This window comes from Neovison vison, chromosome 10 (genome assembly GCF_020171115.1).
Source record: "Neovison vison isolate M4711 chromosome 10, ASM_NN_V1, whole genome shotgun sequence".
Classification (NCBI taxonomy): Eukaryota; Metazoa; Chordata; class Mammalia; order Carnivora; family Mustelidae; genus Neogale; species Neogale vison.
In genome coordinates this window covers 21018917-21036759 of record NC_058100.1, presented here as the reverse complement: position 1 = coordinate 21036759, position 17843 = coordinate 21018917, and the positions used below count along the sequence as shown (strand labels likewise).

At 32.3% G+C, this 17843-nt stretch overlaps 2 protein-coding genes across 2 annotated transcripts in view; one reads left to right on the top strand and one right to left on the bottom strand.

Annotated features, from left to right (window-relative positions):
* Nucleotides 1-17843, bottom strand: part of CDC73 (cell division cycle 73) — a 117380-nt gene that overhangs the window by 43582 nt on the left and 55955 nt on the right. The window lies entirely within an intron of this gene.
* Nucleotides 6085-13883, top strand: B3GALT2 (beta-1,3-galactosyltransferase 2). Its single transcript, XM_044266863.1, has 2 exons — nucleotides 6085-6704; nucleotides 11228-13883. Exon 2 carries the CDS (start codon nucleotides 11355-11357, stop codon nucleotides 12621-12623), a length of 1269 nt encoding a protein of 422 aa, XP_044122798.1. The 5' UTR covers nucleotides 6085-6704; nucleotides 11228-11354; the 3' UTR covers nucleotides 12624-13883.

Here is a 17843-nt window from a genome sequence, read left to right as displayed (position 1 = left end):
ATGAGACAACTAGATTTTTAGATGATTAGAAAGGTCTAATTCTCCCCCAGAAAGTCCATTACTTAAATGTAAGTAATAGCTTGTCACTAGGAACAATGCCACTGCAGTACGACCTCAAATGTCCAATTGACTGAGTTTAAAGATATAATTCAATATAGGTTTCTTCAAAGATGGTATGGGCATATAAATTTGCTCTTCTTCTGTTCCACTGAATAAAAACATAATATTCTTCTGCCCATCTCCCTCTATCAAAGGGTATATGTTTGGAATTAGATAAATTTGACTATTTAGAGAATCACACAATTATAGGTACTGACAACAGAGGTAGAAAGGAAAATAACAAATTGTAAGCTTTAAAAGAAAACATTCAATGTTTTACCATTTAATATAACTCAATAAATGAAATGAGGAAGCTAAAATAAACACAGACCTGTATATATTTAACTATTTGACTCCCTTGCCCCCAACAAACACAGAGTCAAATGAAATATTCTGGATTATAAATGCCAGAGATATTAATAAGTATAACATCTGTGAAAAGTTACAGAGGAAGTACAGAAAAAATTCAAAGTCAACTATGAGGATACAGAAAAGAAACAGACTCAATATGTTAGTAAGTAATCAGGGAGATGATAAAAGAAAATGGAGAGTATAATAAAAAGATAAATATTTTGATTTTTAAAATTTTGGTTCACTAAAACTCAGCAATTGCATTATTCTTGAGACACTGTGTTATTTAAAGGGAATAAAAATATTCAAAAAGCATGAAAAATTAAGATGATAAAAATGTAATGCAAACCAACTGCAATTAGGAAGATCAAAAGTATCAAAAGAGTGAAACTGAGTGACACAATAATGAATTATAGAAAACATTTTGAAACTGAAGGGAAAAAACTTAAATAAATAGAAAAAAAATTAAATTTTCTTCCAGTTACTTTGCTATCTATAGAATGATCTATGTATCCTGTCTATCAATTTCTTGAATAAAAGAAACCTAATGATAAAGCTCATACCCCTCTGCAGTTTGCATGTAAAAAATGTTCAATGTATTTGTTGAATATAAGTGAATCCCTTAGGTATCCTCTAAGGAGTTGGGGAAGGGGAAGAAAACCAAACCCTGAAGTCAAATATTACCCATTCCTAATCCTATAACCTTTGCCTGCTTCTTTCTTGCTTTGCAAAGTTTCTTTATACTTAAGTTTCTATTTCCAATCAGATCATAAATAATCATTCTGAAGAGAATTCCTTGAATTTAGAATCAAGCATATTTATGCTTCCAGCTCTTCTCAAAAAAGCCCTTTGGGGAAAACATTCTATTTCCTTCTGACTTTTTCCTTTCTTTCCTTATCTACTAAAGCTATTAAATAAAAAGCATTTTCTAATACTAATAAATTCTATGGGAATTTATATTCACTTCTGTGAAGTTTTAGCAGAGTTTTAAGTTTCAACACATGACATCTACCTGAATCTACAAATTGTTTTGATACACTTTGTAATGAATTAACAGTGTTTACATTTTTAAATATTATCAGTGTGTTGAGGAGTAGGGAGTAAAGTGCCTGAGAACTTAAAGAGGCTGACTTTAGTGGGCTTCACACCCTTATCAAAATCAGTATTGTCTCCCGCGTGTAGGAAATATTTTATACTGACTCCTTTTAACAATCTAAAATGAAATGCACAGGTAATATAAACAACCTATGTATGTAATTGTTTTTAAAGGAAATCAATATCCTAACATATACAAAAATGAAATTTTAAAAGAAATTTATGATAAACACAAGTATTTCAGTATTACTCTCAGAAACAATTACACCAGAAGACATAATGAAGTAATCCGATGCTAGTACCTATTCATAAAATCACAGTGAATGTTAACGATTACAAATGTCCACAGACTGGTGTACTCTACTGATAAGTCATCTACTACAAACATGACTGCCACAGGCAATAGGATTTTTTTAAATGGTGAACTACTTGCCAAGTTAAGAACAAAGTTGGGTACGACCCTCTTTATTGGACACTATGACTATATACCTAGAAAAATTCAGTGTATGTTAAAATTTCACAAAATACACTTTGTATTCTAATTAAATTTTAGGTTCATTTAACATTGTCCCACCTACTATAGACCTCCTTCCCTGGCCTCACTAAATGCCCTTCAATTATTCTGTCAATTAAAAATACCCTCATAAACTTCTAGAACACCTCCTAGAAAATAGCATTTCTCCCACTAAGAACCAAAGCTCTTCAGAAGAATATTCCCTGTGTGCCAAAAAACAAATGAAAGAGTATAGGTGATTTATGCTACACTGAAGCAGCTACAATACTAAGAAACTGAAGAACATACAAGCATAATAAAAACTACTGCTGATCTTAATGCTTATATTTTCCCTTAGGATCATTAATAGTTTGTATAAATTAAAACTGATGAGGGTGTTGAAAATTAGTTCTGAAAGAGACACTTAAATTTAGCTCTACTTTCAAGTCAAAAGAAACTCTTAAATAGTATGAGTGTCTGCTGTACAAGTTGGTGAAAACTGAAGAAGAAAAATAAGGCAGGCCAACACTGACACTTGTGGTCATTCTGAGATTGCTAATTTGAAATCAGGCTAATTCCTGGTTTGCAGTAAGTTCAAGGAAAAGTAAAACTGGTTCATAAATCATCTACTGACTTCAAAGAAAAACTGTAAACTCTTAATGAACACAGTCATTTTCTTTAAAAAGAGAAAACTTACTAACATTAAATAGCCAAAAATGTGCTATTTGTCCACATATTTATAAGATGAAAAAGATTTCATGATTTTAAGTCAAAAGATACAAACTCTAAGCAAACATTATTCTATGCTAAATTGCTGACTGATCTCAATTAAAACTAAAGCTGGTCTCTAAATAACTATATCAAATGGCATTTTTCAGAGTATTATGGTGGAAATGACATGTGACCCAAAATATTAAGATTTTTCTCCAGCACTGAAAAAATGGCTTGCATTTAGAGGCCAATTATTCATAATAAAGCACCAACAGGAATGAAGACCAATGTAGGAAAAACCAGATTCATGTCTCCCCTTCTCAAATTACTCAAGGATATTTGCTCATTCTCAGTAAATCGCCTGCCATGGTTGAAGTGTTATCCCCCACATATTTTTCTCCCTTATTCTTTTTACCAAGGGCATTTAGTTGAATTTATATAGGCAGTAAATTCCCAGAAATTACTTACCTTTATTATTAGTGAGAAAATCTATATCTGATTCATCATGTTATAGTGACTCAGAAACTACTAGCCAAATGAATAAAGTAATAATTACTTCTGTACTCAATAGAAACTAAGAGTTATGTGGCTATGCAAATCCTGTCTTTAAATTCTGCCTCCTTGAGGGTTACTGTAGACATGCCCAGGAAAATCCCAAAACCAACCTGGACAGTTCTGGCCAAAATATAGAGTTAAAAGCCTATTTTTCCCATGAGACATGTTTTATGTAAGGTTAAAAAGTAGACCTCTGCAAGTAAAAATTACAAGACATTTATAACTATAAAACGTAACAAAATAGCTGCCAGTTTCCTGAGTCTGACAAAGAAAGCTGTCACATTTACTGAGAAAATTTAACCATAGAATTCAGATGTTATAAGAAACTAAAGGAAGAACTTCTACAAGCTTGCCTGTCATAAGATTTTTACAGTTTCTCTTGGCTGGAAACATGCAGATTGTTAGAAAAAGTCACTAAAGTAACTTTTATCTGGTGTCTGCTCTGTTTTTCTGTACTTTATGTAAAGTTCTGAGGCAGCTTAATTTAAATTTAAGAAACTGATGGTAAGTGTATCTAAAAGTTTAAAGTGAATTCTGATTAAGTAGACAGGCACCTTTTTATTAGTTTCTAGGAGTCTCTTTTGCTGTATTAACCCTTGCTCCATAGCAAGCACAGTTGAAACAACAGTCCACTGGGAATTCAGGGGCTCAAACCAATACTAGGGGAACCATTAACCAGGTTATGAGATGGAGTTCTCTTAATAAAGATCTATAATAAATCCAGTGGGACCCCAAAAGAGTCAAATCAAAGGACTAGCAAAAATAATAGTTTTATCCTTCCTAGAGAAAGGGAAGGGAAGGTATCTAAACCATTTCTGTCTCCCTAACATTCAATAAACTGTGCCTACCTAAAAATACTGGCACACAGTAAATGATCAATATGTATTTGTTTGACAAGCGAATAAGGTGAAAATATAAACATCCATTTGTAATTGAATGATTTCTGGGTATGCTGTGCCAGTCCTACAAAAGAATTCCCACAATTTCCCCAGCAGTGTTACCTAGTAAAATGGTTAAGAACTGAGCATAAAGACTTAGATAATCTTGCTTTAATTCCCAACTGGCTTCTCTTGCCACCAGTTAGCTGATATCTGGGATAATTATTTACAACTCTATGCATTGGTTCCCTATCTTTAAAATGGGTAGCATAATAAACTATCATTATGAGGGAAAAGAGTCATTTAACTAACAACTTAGTAAGCTTAGCATCCAGTCTGATTTTGGGTACGTAATAGTCTCTGCTGCTAGCTGGATAGTCAAATCTACATAAGGAATTACTGATAAATACTGATTTATTTATATTTATTTATTTATAAATACTGATTTATTTATAGTATAAATACTGATAAATACTGATTTATCCTAAAATCCACCTCTACTTTCGTAAAATACATTATTTTTAGTAGGCACTTCAGCATTACTCTGCTACCTACATGTAATATTAAAAAAAGTAATGAGCATGAAGTATGAGTAGACATAGGGACTAAATAAAAACTGACTTTCAATTTTCTCTTCACACTTAACCAGGAAAAGCCAAAGCTCTAGACCTTGGGTTTCCCAATTATAAAACTCTTAATATTCCTTCTAACATTTCTTGGAAAGTTGCATATACTCCTTAAAAAAAAGAAAAGAAAAGATCATAGGATTCCTCCAACTACAGAAAAATTTTATTAGCTACACTAAAAACATGAGGGCAAAAAATTTTAAAGTATTAGAGAAAGTATAAATCTGTATTTGAACTAACAGATTTAACTGGGGAAGACAGGTGGGATAAAGTATACACATCACTACAAATACACAGCTTAAGTTATAAAACCATAAATTTTTAGGAGTTAATGTCCCTGAAGTCTCACAGGAAAAACTGATAATTCAGGCTATTAAGGCAGGGGGCGGGGGGGGGGGGGCGGAAGACAATGCCCCGGTATTCTGCAGAAAAAAAAAAAAAGGTGCCCAGGAGAATAACCATACAAAGAAATATTTCAGTGTATCTAGTGCTTACTGAAAAAATGTGCTTAGAGGCAACTTAATAAACAATCCTGAAATATTAGGAGAAGCACATATAATTAATAAAACCTTATTTTTCACCAAGAAGATCCTGTACAAGTGTGTTATATCCACTATATCATTTTGTTGAATTCTATCATACATGTTAATTTTAAAGAGAAGGAGAAATAGAAAATAAATGCTGACATTAAAAGGTGATGAAGAATAAAAAGTTCTGCTGCTTTCAAGAACACTAGAAAGCAACGTTAAGTACAAAAAAGAAGTGAGCTACATCCCATTACATGCCATTAAGTGACGCACTCCAGCTGATTTATAAAACTCTAGAAAATTGGGTGTGGGAGTATTTAAGTTATAAATAAAAAAAGATAATCGGAGTCTTATCTAGAGACCAGTAAAACTGGAGCAATTTGAGAAAATAAACTTCAAAGGAAGGGAGTGCACTGAAGGGGTTAAATTGCACCAAGTTACATATAAAAGCTTATATTGCTTAGGTCCTATAAAATCATGTAAGAAACATGAAAACCAACATCTAACACTAAAACATTTAGAAAGCCTGTGCTTAAGCATTAAAAAAAAAAGGAAAAAATAAAATTATAACCATTTAATAATCATCCCATTTTCATATGAGGCACTCATCACTACACTTAACACAGAATATATATAATTTATCAGACAGAAGCAAAATCTCTAAGCTTCTCCCTACCTTAGGTTTTTAGTCAAAATGAATGCAAACAATCACGTGGGATTCAGCCAAGCAGTGACGTTAAATTCTGCTCTGTCAGAGAGAGCATCTGTCAAGCCCACATTTAAACTGCTGCCTGCCTGTGCAGCAGCTGAGGAACCGTGGATTTCATATTACAGACTAAAACCTCAGTAGAACTGCTCAAAATCCTTCCTGCAGCTGCCAGGCAACAGCGAAAGAGAGTTAAATCCTATTCTATTCCAATACAATCGAAGCACTACATTCTAGCTCTGGCTGCTTTACATTGCAGCTCAGTGTTATTACTAGAAATATGGATACTGAGAAGAGAATACAGCACTGCATTGTCCGGCCAGGAAAACAGCAGATGTAAAAAGCTTCAATGCATCAACTGTCGGCAAGAGTCAACAGTGCTCCGAATACAGCGGACAACTAGAGCTCTTTTGTTTAAAGAACGAGAAAGAAAATGAAAGAAAGGAAAAATCTCAGACGATTAGGACCCATATGAACAAGGAGGGTAACTCGAAGACAAGCAGACAGATGGACACTTTGGATACTGTGAAAAGCAATCGCAGGAGGCAGACTATTGGGGGATGTGCGCATGTTCGATAGCATCTTTTTTGCTGAAGTGATGGCGTGCCAAAAGTATTTTCAGTGGGCATAATCCTCTCCACATAAATGGCCTGACCAAGGAAGGTATGTCGATATCTTGTGTGTAATATTCATTTAAATGTCTGTTACCTTTTCATAGCTGGGGAGGCACTGATATCTGATAAACAAGTTCCTCCAGTTCACCGTCCTTGAAACTATGAAAGGGTTTCTAGATATATGATTTTAAAATCTGTCATTGTGAAAGCTGTCATTGCTTTACTCAAGTAAATATGTAGTTTGAACTAATTTTGGATTACAAATGTACAAAAGAGAGAAAAGGAAAAGAACGTATAAAAGAGAGAAAAGGCAAATAGTAGTAACAAGACGTTGAAGGATTCTCGGAGAAATTAAACTTAAAAAGAAAAAAAAACTTAAAAAGAAAAAAAACTGTAGCCCTCTAAAGAAAACACAGCAAGCCTCTATCAAATTAGGTCAAAATGAATTCTTATCTAGTAACTTAAAGTGATCTCTTAAAAGCAGCTATCAAAAGAGACAATGCAGTGAAATTATATTAAATAGTATTAAAGATGGTCTTAATATTAAGAGCTTTTTTTCAAAGTCCTTTTAAAAACACGTTATTAATATATAACAGCTTTTACTAACAAAAATCTTCCCTCCGAGATTCATCTCCCCAAATAAAGATAACAAACAATTTAAGAGAGTATCAACAAATACTATTATAGAGCTATAAGAATACTAAAAGGAAAGCATTTGCATAGGATCACATAAGGCAGTGTGAGTTTTATGCACAGCACACCACCACAGTAGATTTGCATGTTATTACAGTGTCCATGAATGCAACTTTAAACAAAGAAATATCAATAGTTGGTAAAAATTCCACTTGAAAAAGTGACCTTTCATTTTAAGCAACTGACAGATTCTAAATAATCAAATGTAAGATTATTCTTGATGATAATTTTTAAAGTGAAATTCAAAAGAGAATATGAAAATAATGATATAAAAATATTCATGAACAGCAATAAAAGGACAAAAATTAAATCTAAACATACCTACTGTGCTTCAAGGCTATATTAACATGTACTAACGAACTACCATCAATGGTATGCATGTGCTGGGCAGAAATAAATTTAATAAACTAAACAACAATCACAGAATAGCAACTCATGGCTCAGGAACTCAAATTCAAAAATTCTGTACAGCTCTATCACAGATCCTGATATTGTTCAACCTCACAACACAACTCAATAAGCTATTAAATAATAATCACAAAAGGCAAACATTGTAAAAGACATAGAAGCATTACATTTTAAAATTAAAATTATACAAGTTTATCAGGCCCTATTACTATCACATCTCACTGCCATACCATGAATTTTTATTCCACTATGGAAGGAAATCAGATGACATTAAGTAAAAAAAATAGAGTTCTGAAAAATCTCAAATCTCTTTTAGAGCCTTTTCTCTCAATGTTAACAGCACCAATTAAACATTTTTATAAGCTAAATATCTCAAAAGCACAGAATTTTTTTTTATTCAAGCACGAATAAAATCTAGGACTGTGCCAACACAAAATAACAACACTTTTAAAAGCCAAATGATAAAAAACTGTATGTGTGTGTGTGTGAGAGAGAGAGAGAAAGAGAGAGAGAGAGAGAGAGAATGAGTCTGTGAGAAGTAACTGAACATTTCAGTTAACAATCTCTCCACGAACTTCAATTCATAAGATGTAAATACACATTAATCACTTGGAAAAAATCATCAAAAAAACCCTAAGCTAAATCAAACATAATTCTATGCTGAAAATGCAGAAGTGCAAATTATTTAGACTCCTACAATATTTTAACTTTCCTTTCATGTTCCCACTTTTTAAGAATTAAAACACAACAGACAGTAACTGGATAATAATTTTAACACTTAATAAGAGAAAGAACAGTTACTTTAATTTTACTTTCTTTTTAACAGAAAAATTATGAATACCTGAGAAACTTAATAAAGAAATGTTTAAAGCTAGACATATGCACTTCATTTATCAATGGGAGATTACCAACTGAGTATATATGAATTTAAAGCCTGGTGAGCTTAATATTTATAAAACATACAAATATTATAATGAATTTAAATTAAGATGCACCTCCATCACCTATTGCTACAAAATCATATAGGACCATAAACTATATATTTATGCTAGATCACAATATATAATAATATGCTGTTTTCTATAACATAGAAATACTAGAGATATCATTTCAGGTATACTTCTTTCAAAAAATATTACAATTTATTATTATGATATTTGCCTTCATTCATTTCTTCAGTCATTTATTCAGAAGTCTGACCTTATATTTACTGCTTCTTAAACCATCGAATTTACACTTTTAAAAGACATAAATGATGGGACTTCAACCAGATAGATACCAAGCATATAGCAACAAAAAAGGTGACACATTAACTTAGTTTTGGAATATTTGAAATAGATTACCAAATAAATTTTTAAAAACTTTTCCTTTAAATTTATATACATAACCCTTATATCTAGTGGCTTCTTTATGGAGTGGAAAAAGAATCATTACTACTTATCAAATATTTCATGTGAAAATAAAAGCTTAGAAAGAGTTTTCCGGACTAAATAGAATGGCCAACTATTTGCAAGTACTGGAAGGAAAAAAAAAAAACTGAATGTCTAAATCAGAACACTCACTTATTTTCAGGTTAGTTCACAGCAGAACTATGTTTGGCTGGTATAGTAAAGATCCTTGGTCTTTATTATAGTAATGTGAAATTAAAATTCATGTAAATTAACTCTAATAAATAGCAAACTAGGTTCTATGTTTTTAAAACACCAAACTTTAAAAAAAAAAGTTTGTATCATAGACAATGACTGAACAATATTTTACATTTGAGAACCATAACTTCTAAAAGTACTACATAATTTCAGATACTAGAAATTATCAAAAGCTGGCGCCCTTTACTATTGTACTTTGGAAATTTGCTCCAATTCCCACCTACTTGCTCCTCCTAGTGGCTGCTGCTAGAATAGTACTTTCATTCATACATGTCTAACCCTTTCAATCAATATTTTCCAAATACTTCATACTATACACGTGAATTTTCCTGTAATTATTGTTATATGAGGACTTCCATGTAAATGCCATTTCCCCAAGATAATTAAGTTTCATGTCAAGATTAAGCAAATTTGGCATTAAGCTTGAATCTCTTAATAACCATAGGCCACACAAACAGATACACAGGCACAGAATTTTAAATAAACGTTACTACATTAAATTTAACGAACTAGTTTTCTTTTGTGTAAGAAATAATTTTCATCAAAAAAATTAAAATTAGTTATCAGCCCCCTTCTCAACAAGTTTTTTTCCTCTTTAAACAGAAATCAAGCTACAGCTCCTTTTACCCACCTCTACCCTCGTATCTTGATCCAGAAAAACTAAAAACCAAAAAACATGAACAAATTTGTGCTATGTACTGAAAAATCTTGTTCAAAGATAACACCACCAGTTTTTAATAGGTAGCATCATGAACCTCCTATACTGACATCTCATAATCTTTTTTAAAATCTAGGGTTTTAAGTATCATGCTGCCAGAAGTCCTAAAAATGTACAAATTCTCTGCACACAAATGTAGAACACAGTAAAATTCAAGAATCTTTTAAAAGGCACTTTGTAAAATTTCAGATTTTAAACAGCTGGCTATGATAGTACCTAGTGCCTATATTTTGTAAGAAATCTGAAAGGACTGTTCAAAGTAGTTCTTTGTTTAATTCTAACATGGAGACTCAACTGAGGTATGTGATAGTGTTCTGCCAAGGCCAAAGATAATTAAAGGATAATTGCTATATTTTAAAAATTAATCTTAAGTCTAAGAAAGGACAATGATCTGAATACCTCATCTTTGAAGTGGAAGGTTAAAATCAGAAAGAGTATTTGAAAATGTTCATCATTTATCACTGTCTTAAAATCCTCTACTGAAGTTACTGGACCCTGAAAATTAATTTTGACAGGTGCATCTTCTCATTGACTTTCTCAACACAGTAGGGGCCAGTGGAAACATGCCAAGCAGTGTACTGTGACTAACGGAACTCTGCCATAATCAACCTTGCACCGTCTGTCCCACAACTGATACATGACCATTTTACAAAAAAGGCCACTGACTGTGCACCATACCACCAATGGTATGTCAAATCAATTTTAATTAATGCCAATAAATTTTCCATCTGCTCTCAGGCCTTCTTACATGGCCTCTCTCAGGAATCTAGTAACATCCTTCTCTTCTACTGGCATACAACTTTTTTTTTTTTCCCCGACATACAACTTTTAAATCTTTAACTCAGGTCAAAAGTACAAATGACAGAGTTACTCAGACAATGAAATAACTGAAGAAAATTAATCCATCACTTCTCTCTTTGAAGTGCTCGTCCTGTCCTCAGTGATGTTACCAAGGGTAAGCAAATTATAAACTTCATCCTGGGTTATCGTATTTTCACAACTTAATAAATTCCTAGTTGCCCTAATACTATTAACATCTGAAGTCTCTTTTCAGGCAGTTCTGTAAATATTTAGCATTTTGTAAATTTTTATGTTTCATCTTTACAGAATGACTATATGGGAGACAACGTGGCTGAATTTAAAAATGATTACCAAAGAATAGTACTGATTCAGGAGAAGGAAACACTTTCCGCCACCGGTAGTATCTCATATCCCATTACTGGATATTTACAACATGCTTCAGTGGAGGAGAAGACACTGCTGCTTTGCAAAGATGAGCTGGAATGCCAAGAGGTCTCTGTTCCGTACCCATCTTATTGGTGTACTTTCTCTAGTGTTCCTTTTTGCTGTGTTTTTATTTTTCAATCATCATGACTGGCTGCCAGGCAGAGCTGGATTTAAAGAAAACCCTGTGACATATACTTTCCGAGGATTTCGTTCTACAAAAAGTGAGACAAACCACAGCTCTCTCCGGAACATTTGGAAAGAAACAGTCCCTCACACTCTGAGGCCTCAAACAGCAACTAACTCCAATAACACAGACCTGTCGCCACAAGGAGTTACAGGGCTGGAGAATACACTTAGTGCCAATGGAAGTATTTACAATGAAAAAGGTATTGGACATCCAAATTCTTACCATTTCAAATATATTATCAATGAACCTGAAAAATGCCAGGAGAAAAGCCCTTTTTTAATACTGCTAATAGCTGCAGAACCTGGACAAATAGAAGCTAGAAGAGCTATTCGGCAAACGTGGGGCAATGAAAGTCTAGCACCTGGTATCCAAATCACACGAATTTTTTTGTTGGGCGTAAGTATTAAGTTAAATGGCTACCTTCAACGTGCAATACTGGAAGAAAGCAGACAATATCATGATATAATTCAACAGGAATATTTAGATACATACTACAATTTGACAATTAAAACACTTATGGGCATGAATTGGGTTGCAACCTACTGTCCACATATTCCATATGTTATGAAAACTGACAGTGACATGTTTGTCAACACTGAATATTTAATACATAAGTTATTGAAGCCAGACCTGCCTCCCAGACATAACTATTTTACTGGTTACCTAATGAGAGGATATGCACCCAATCGGAACAAAGATAGCAAGTGGTACATGCCACCAGACCTCTACCCAAGTGAACGCTACCCTGTCTTTTGTTCTGGGACTGGTTATGTTTTTTCTGGAGATCTGGCAGAGAAGATATTTAAAGTTTCTTTAAGTATCCGTCGTTTGCACTTAGAAGATGTTTATGTAGGGATCTGTCTTGCCAAGTTGAGAATTGATCCTGTACCCCCTCCCAATGAGTTTGTGTTCAATCACTGGCGAGTTTCTTATTCAAGCTGTAAATACAGCCACCTAATTACCTCTCATCAGTTCCAGCCTAGTGAACTGATAAAATACTGGAACCACTTACAACAAAATAAGCACAACGCTTGTGCCAACGCAGCAAAAGAAAAGGCAGGCAGGTATCGCCACCGTAAATTACACTAGAGAAGACAATTTTTTTTTTCAAATGTGCAATCTGTAAAATATTGCTAAAAGCATGTATAGTTAAAACTGATTACATCCATAGGACAAGTTTTAGTTAAAACTCATCACATAAAGGAATTCAAAAATTATTTTTTTAATTTCTGAAGGTAATTCTTAAAAATACAACATTATATAACAGAAAGGTATCCCAAAAGAATCTATTAAAAAAAAACTGTATAAAGGGATTCTGTGTATTAACATGCAATAACAAGCATGCATACATCAATGGTTCGAGGCTTATGTTAAGGGCCAGTAAGATGTATTTGCATATATTTTTCACACAAATTTTAAGAAATGGAGATAGTCAAAAGACCCTTCATTTTAGAATTAGTTTTTCATTTTAACATATAATTAAATGTAAATAAAACATTACTGTCAATCTTAAGGAAACTTCGTAATTGTGCAAAGGACAAATTTTCTGACCTGACTATTCTAGGGTTCTAAAACTATATTCTACGCAATAAGATTTAGTTGCATTAGTCCATAAAACACATTTATGAAATTCAGATGTTTTGTCAATGCAATTTTCATCTAAGTATTTACCTTTTAAAAACAACTGACACATTCATTTTCTTTTATTAATACATATATTGGGGGAAATTATTTTGACATGATGTGATAAAATGTGAAAAATCAATGTGTCTCAGGCTCAAGTTTTTATAAGAAAAAAAAAAAAAAAAGGTAAATGTTTCAAAATAGTTTGTTTCCTGGTTGGTGTTAAGGGCCAAGCTAGCACTTCAATGAGTTATTGTATTAGATCAGTTACTGCACTCTTAAGGAGTACTACCACTTAACTTCAAGGATATCTGTAAAAATATATCATGTTCCTCTAACGGAAGCAAAAGTAATTACAGGCAAAAAGAGAATGTACTGTTGAAAAAAGATACAGGTAGAGTGCAGCAGCAGTTTCATTCGATACATTTTTAAGATGCATGTCTGCCAAACTGCAACATATGGGAAGTTTATTTCCTGACAGCAGGTGTACACATGCCAATACTTAATCATTTTATGGCACCTACTTCTTTCTCAGAGTGCCAAGTTTACAAACCTGCAGTTTTTAATTTGGTAGATGACAATGATTCTGCGTCACCAATTTCAAACCTTTTTTCGGAGGGATGGGGGAAAACTACAAATGTTTAATGAACACTTGATGCTAGGATGATAATGTATACAATGCACTTTTACCAAGTTTTTAATAAAAAAAAAAAAAAGGTAAACGAAGAAATCTTTACTGAGTGTTACAGTACAAATAATTTTGTTTGGCTCCATTACAAATTTTAAAACCAAGAAATAGTAACCTACTAAGTTTAAAAGTGTTCTTATTTCATAAAAGTACATAAAACTTAATCTTAATCTAATGAAGATATTACTCATCCTAATTCCAATGACAACCATTTTTATCCTTGATTCTATTTTAAAGTGATATTGTACCTAAACAGAATTTTTATAATTGTTAAAGTTCGGACCCACATAAACTATTTAAGTACTTACCGTTTGATATGTTGAATTCTATTTATACTGAATTTATCTCCCATTTTCAATTTAGTAATATAAGTATTCTATTCTGCATAGAATAATTTTGAAAGCTAAGCTATATAATACCCCCAGCTCTTGTTTAAGTTCATTTTTCACTTAATTTACAAGTGAATCTATAAGACTATAAAAAGACTAAAATTACTAAATGCCAAAGTTACTAAATAAAAGTCACACATAAGAGGGTAATTCCAAATCAAATAAGTAAATCTGATGAGAGACAAAAATAACTCTTCCTTCAATGTAGAGTAATTCATTTCTATTTCAGAAGTTAGAAAAAGGGGGGGAAAGTATATGTGTATGTACAGAACCCAAGCACTTCTTGCCTAAATTATTATTACAGACTAGAATCTTTAAAAGATAGCATATTCCTTCTGGAAAAATTCAAGTTTAAAAAGATGACTTATGAAAAACAGAATTCTTAACAAATAACTAAATTTCTCCCAGCTCAGATATCAGTTTCAAATCATTTTAAGATCCCTGAGAATACGATCTTAAGAACTGACAGTAAGCTGGTAACACTCTGTTCTCAAAGAACACTGGATCAAATAATATAGTTTCCTAATACTGCTGAAAATCTTTATTTTAAAATAAATATTCTATAATTTATTTTTGTCCCTCCACTCTCAATATGCAAGATTAATTCTTCAGAAAATATAAATTTTTACTTTATAATATCAACATCTCACCAAGTATTAACTGTGTGTTATTCACGCCCAGTACTATATGATTTTTTTATTATCCATGAAATTAGAATTTAAAATTATATTTGCATTGCATTTGGTCAAAGAAAAAAAACTCAGGAACAACTATGTAATCTTTATGAACAAAGTGATAAAAATACCAAAACTTTCAATAGTTTACTAGTTTTTTTGATCAAGATTATAGGTGATGAAATTCTAATTCAAGCAAATAATTTAAATTTCTCACCTCTTAGTATGCAGCAGAATCATATAATCTCAACTGGAATCTTACTGACATCTATTAACCAAAAACCCCTATAAAAATAATAACAACAATGGCAGCAGGAAACTATTTACTGATAAAGCATACACTGTATGCCTGGTTCTGTGTTAAACCACTTTACATACATGATCTTATAGAATCCTTACAAATAACACTAAGAGATGGGAAAGGAAGACTCATTCAAAAAGTTAAATAGCTAAGATCACACAGCTAGTAAAAGGGAGCGTGTTCTCAACCATGTTCTCAACCACTATGTTATTCTGCTGTATATTGCACACATGACACCTGTTATAAAGTCTAAAGAGCTAAGCAAAAACAGCCTGTCCTCTATTCTACTATTCTCTGATTAATCTTCATCTTTTGCCAAGGAACTTCATAACCATTTTCTTACACTGGAGGAGCACCTGATGTTAGGTGCAAATAAAGTGAAGGGTAAAGAGAGGAAATCTGTTCCCTTTGTTATTTTCTTTTCCATTTCAATTATTTGTATCTGTTGGGCAAAACCTTAGAAAACTCTAAGCATTACAGCTTCTCTCTTGCTTCTTCGGACACTGAAATCATTGTATTTACATCTGTAAACAACAGGCAATGTTGCAGTTAGAAATTATAAAAAGATGGCTATCTGCAGCACAACTGGATCACTTCTAACAAACAAAAGTGACACTGTATTTACTCACTCTACTGGTTAGTTCCCTACTGTTTTGGGATGAGGTGGTAAAAACCTTTTACCTAGCTGATTGTAAGTTTTGGGTTTGTTTGTCTTTCCATTTTCTACTGCTCAACTACAAAATTTAACTATTAAATTAGCATATGTTTAAAAAGATAAAAAGAATATTGCTACTTAGCATACATTTTTAATATACCTCAAATAAATCAACTTATCACTTAAACATTATTCTCAGAAGACAGGTAATGCACACAAATACTAAAGCAAAGTGACATTTTGAGTTTTAGGAAGAAACCTGTCCTGCAGTTCATCAATACATGAAAACACACTCTCCTCTAAGCATGATATGACTATATAAATCTTACTACTTTCAAGATACAATATATCAGAAGGAAAACAAAAACAAAAACAAAAACAAAACCCTTCTGTACCTATAGGAATTGTTTTCTCTCACTTTACCAGAGCAAATGTCTGAGCTAAAGAACAACTGGAGCTAAAGCAATTGCCTCAGTCTGTTTATTAATGTAATTATTTCAATTTCCAGCTGAATTCTACAGATCTAAATGTGAATATCTCACTTTCATCCTAAAAAAACAGGATAAGAGCATTATAAAAAAAATACTAAACAACAGAAAACTAAGGTTATATGCAAAATCTTGAATTCATGCTTTTGAGTTTTTAAGTAAAATACGAATTTATACAAAAGAATAAAACTAATTAAGGGTATCTGTCATAACTAAAATGCTACTAAAAACACATTAGAATGTAGATAACAGAATTAACATGACATTCTGATGAATCAAGACAGTGTGTGTTTTCTAACACACTCAAGGTTTAAAACAAGTTAATGAAAACACACTATAAACATAATAAGTTTATTTAAAGGAATTTAATAAAACTGTTTCCACTTATGAGTTAAAAAATAGATACTACCAAGAAAATTAAAACTAGAAGAAATTACTGTAAGCCATAGCCAAAATCTACTTATTTTCAGGCAAAATTAAGAACAGAAATAAAAATGTTCAATGAATCCATGACTAGACATTGTTTTATAGTTCAATAATAGTTTTCAAACTAGTTTCCTCAGGTGTCTCAGTAATAATTAGTAAAACCAGGAAAGCAGTGTTCTAGAGTCCTGCCTCACTTTAATACAACTGCTCTTTCATGTTTTATATGAAAAGATTCCAAGACAAAGTTCATCTAAAAAGAGGGCCAATGTTTTTGTTTTTTTCATTGAGAACTCACCTCAGTGATTCTTAAACTGAACTATAACTACAGAAAATAGAAAAATACATATATCTGCTCAATAGATCAACTCAAAGAACAAAAGGAATGCAGATAATCAGTCAAAAGCAAGATTAAAATGGTAATCCGAGAGTTTTACACATAATACATATATAATATATATAATATATACATAATACAATACAAATGGTAAAAAATTAACTCACAAAGGCAACAATTTAAAAATAAAGAATGATCACAAGTAATGAATTTTATGAAGAATATCAGACTTTTACTGAGAGGTATAAAAATTCTGACAGAACAGACCGTTTTCTTTTTACTTTTAATAAAAATGGCTATTCTTCCCCAATTAACAGTTTTCTTCAGCTACATTTTCTAAATATTCTAGGAGAAAAACTGTTGTAATATAAAGGGTCAGTATAAGCCCAATCAAATCTTAATGAATATTTTTTGAAGTTTTTAGTGTGTGGATGGAAATCATGATATGAACATAAAGTTAATATGGAAAAAAGGTATCAGTAGCTAAGAAAATATTCAAAATAATCATAAAGAATTTACTATAAAGCAACAATGATTTTGGTTTATACTAACATAATAATTAGGTAGTTAAATCAAGAAAAAATAATGAGGGGAGCCTGGGTTGCTCAGTGGGTTAAGCCTCTCTGCCTTCGGCTCAGGTCATGATCTCAGGGATCTGGGATTGAGCCCCGAATGGGGTTCTCTGCTTGGCGGGGAGCCTGCTTCCCCCTCCCTCTTCCTGCCTCTCTGCC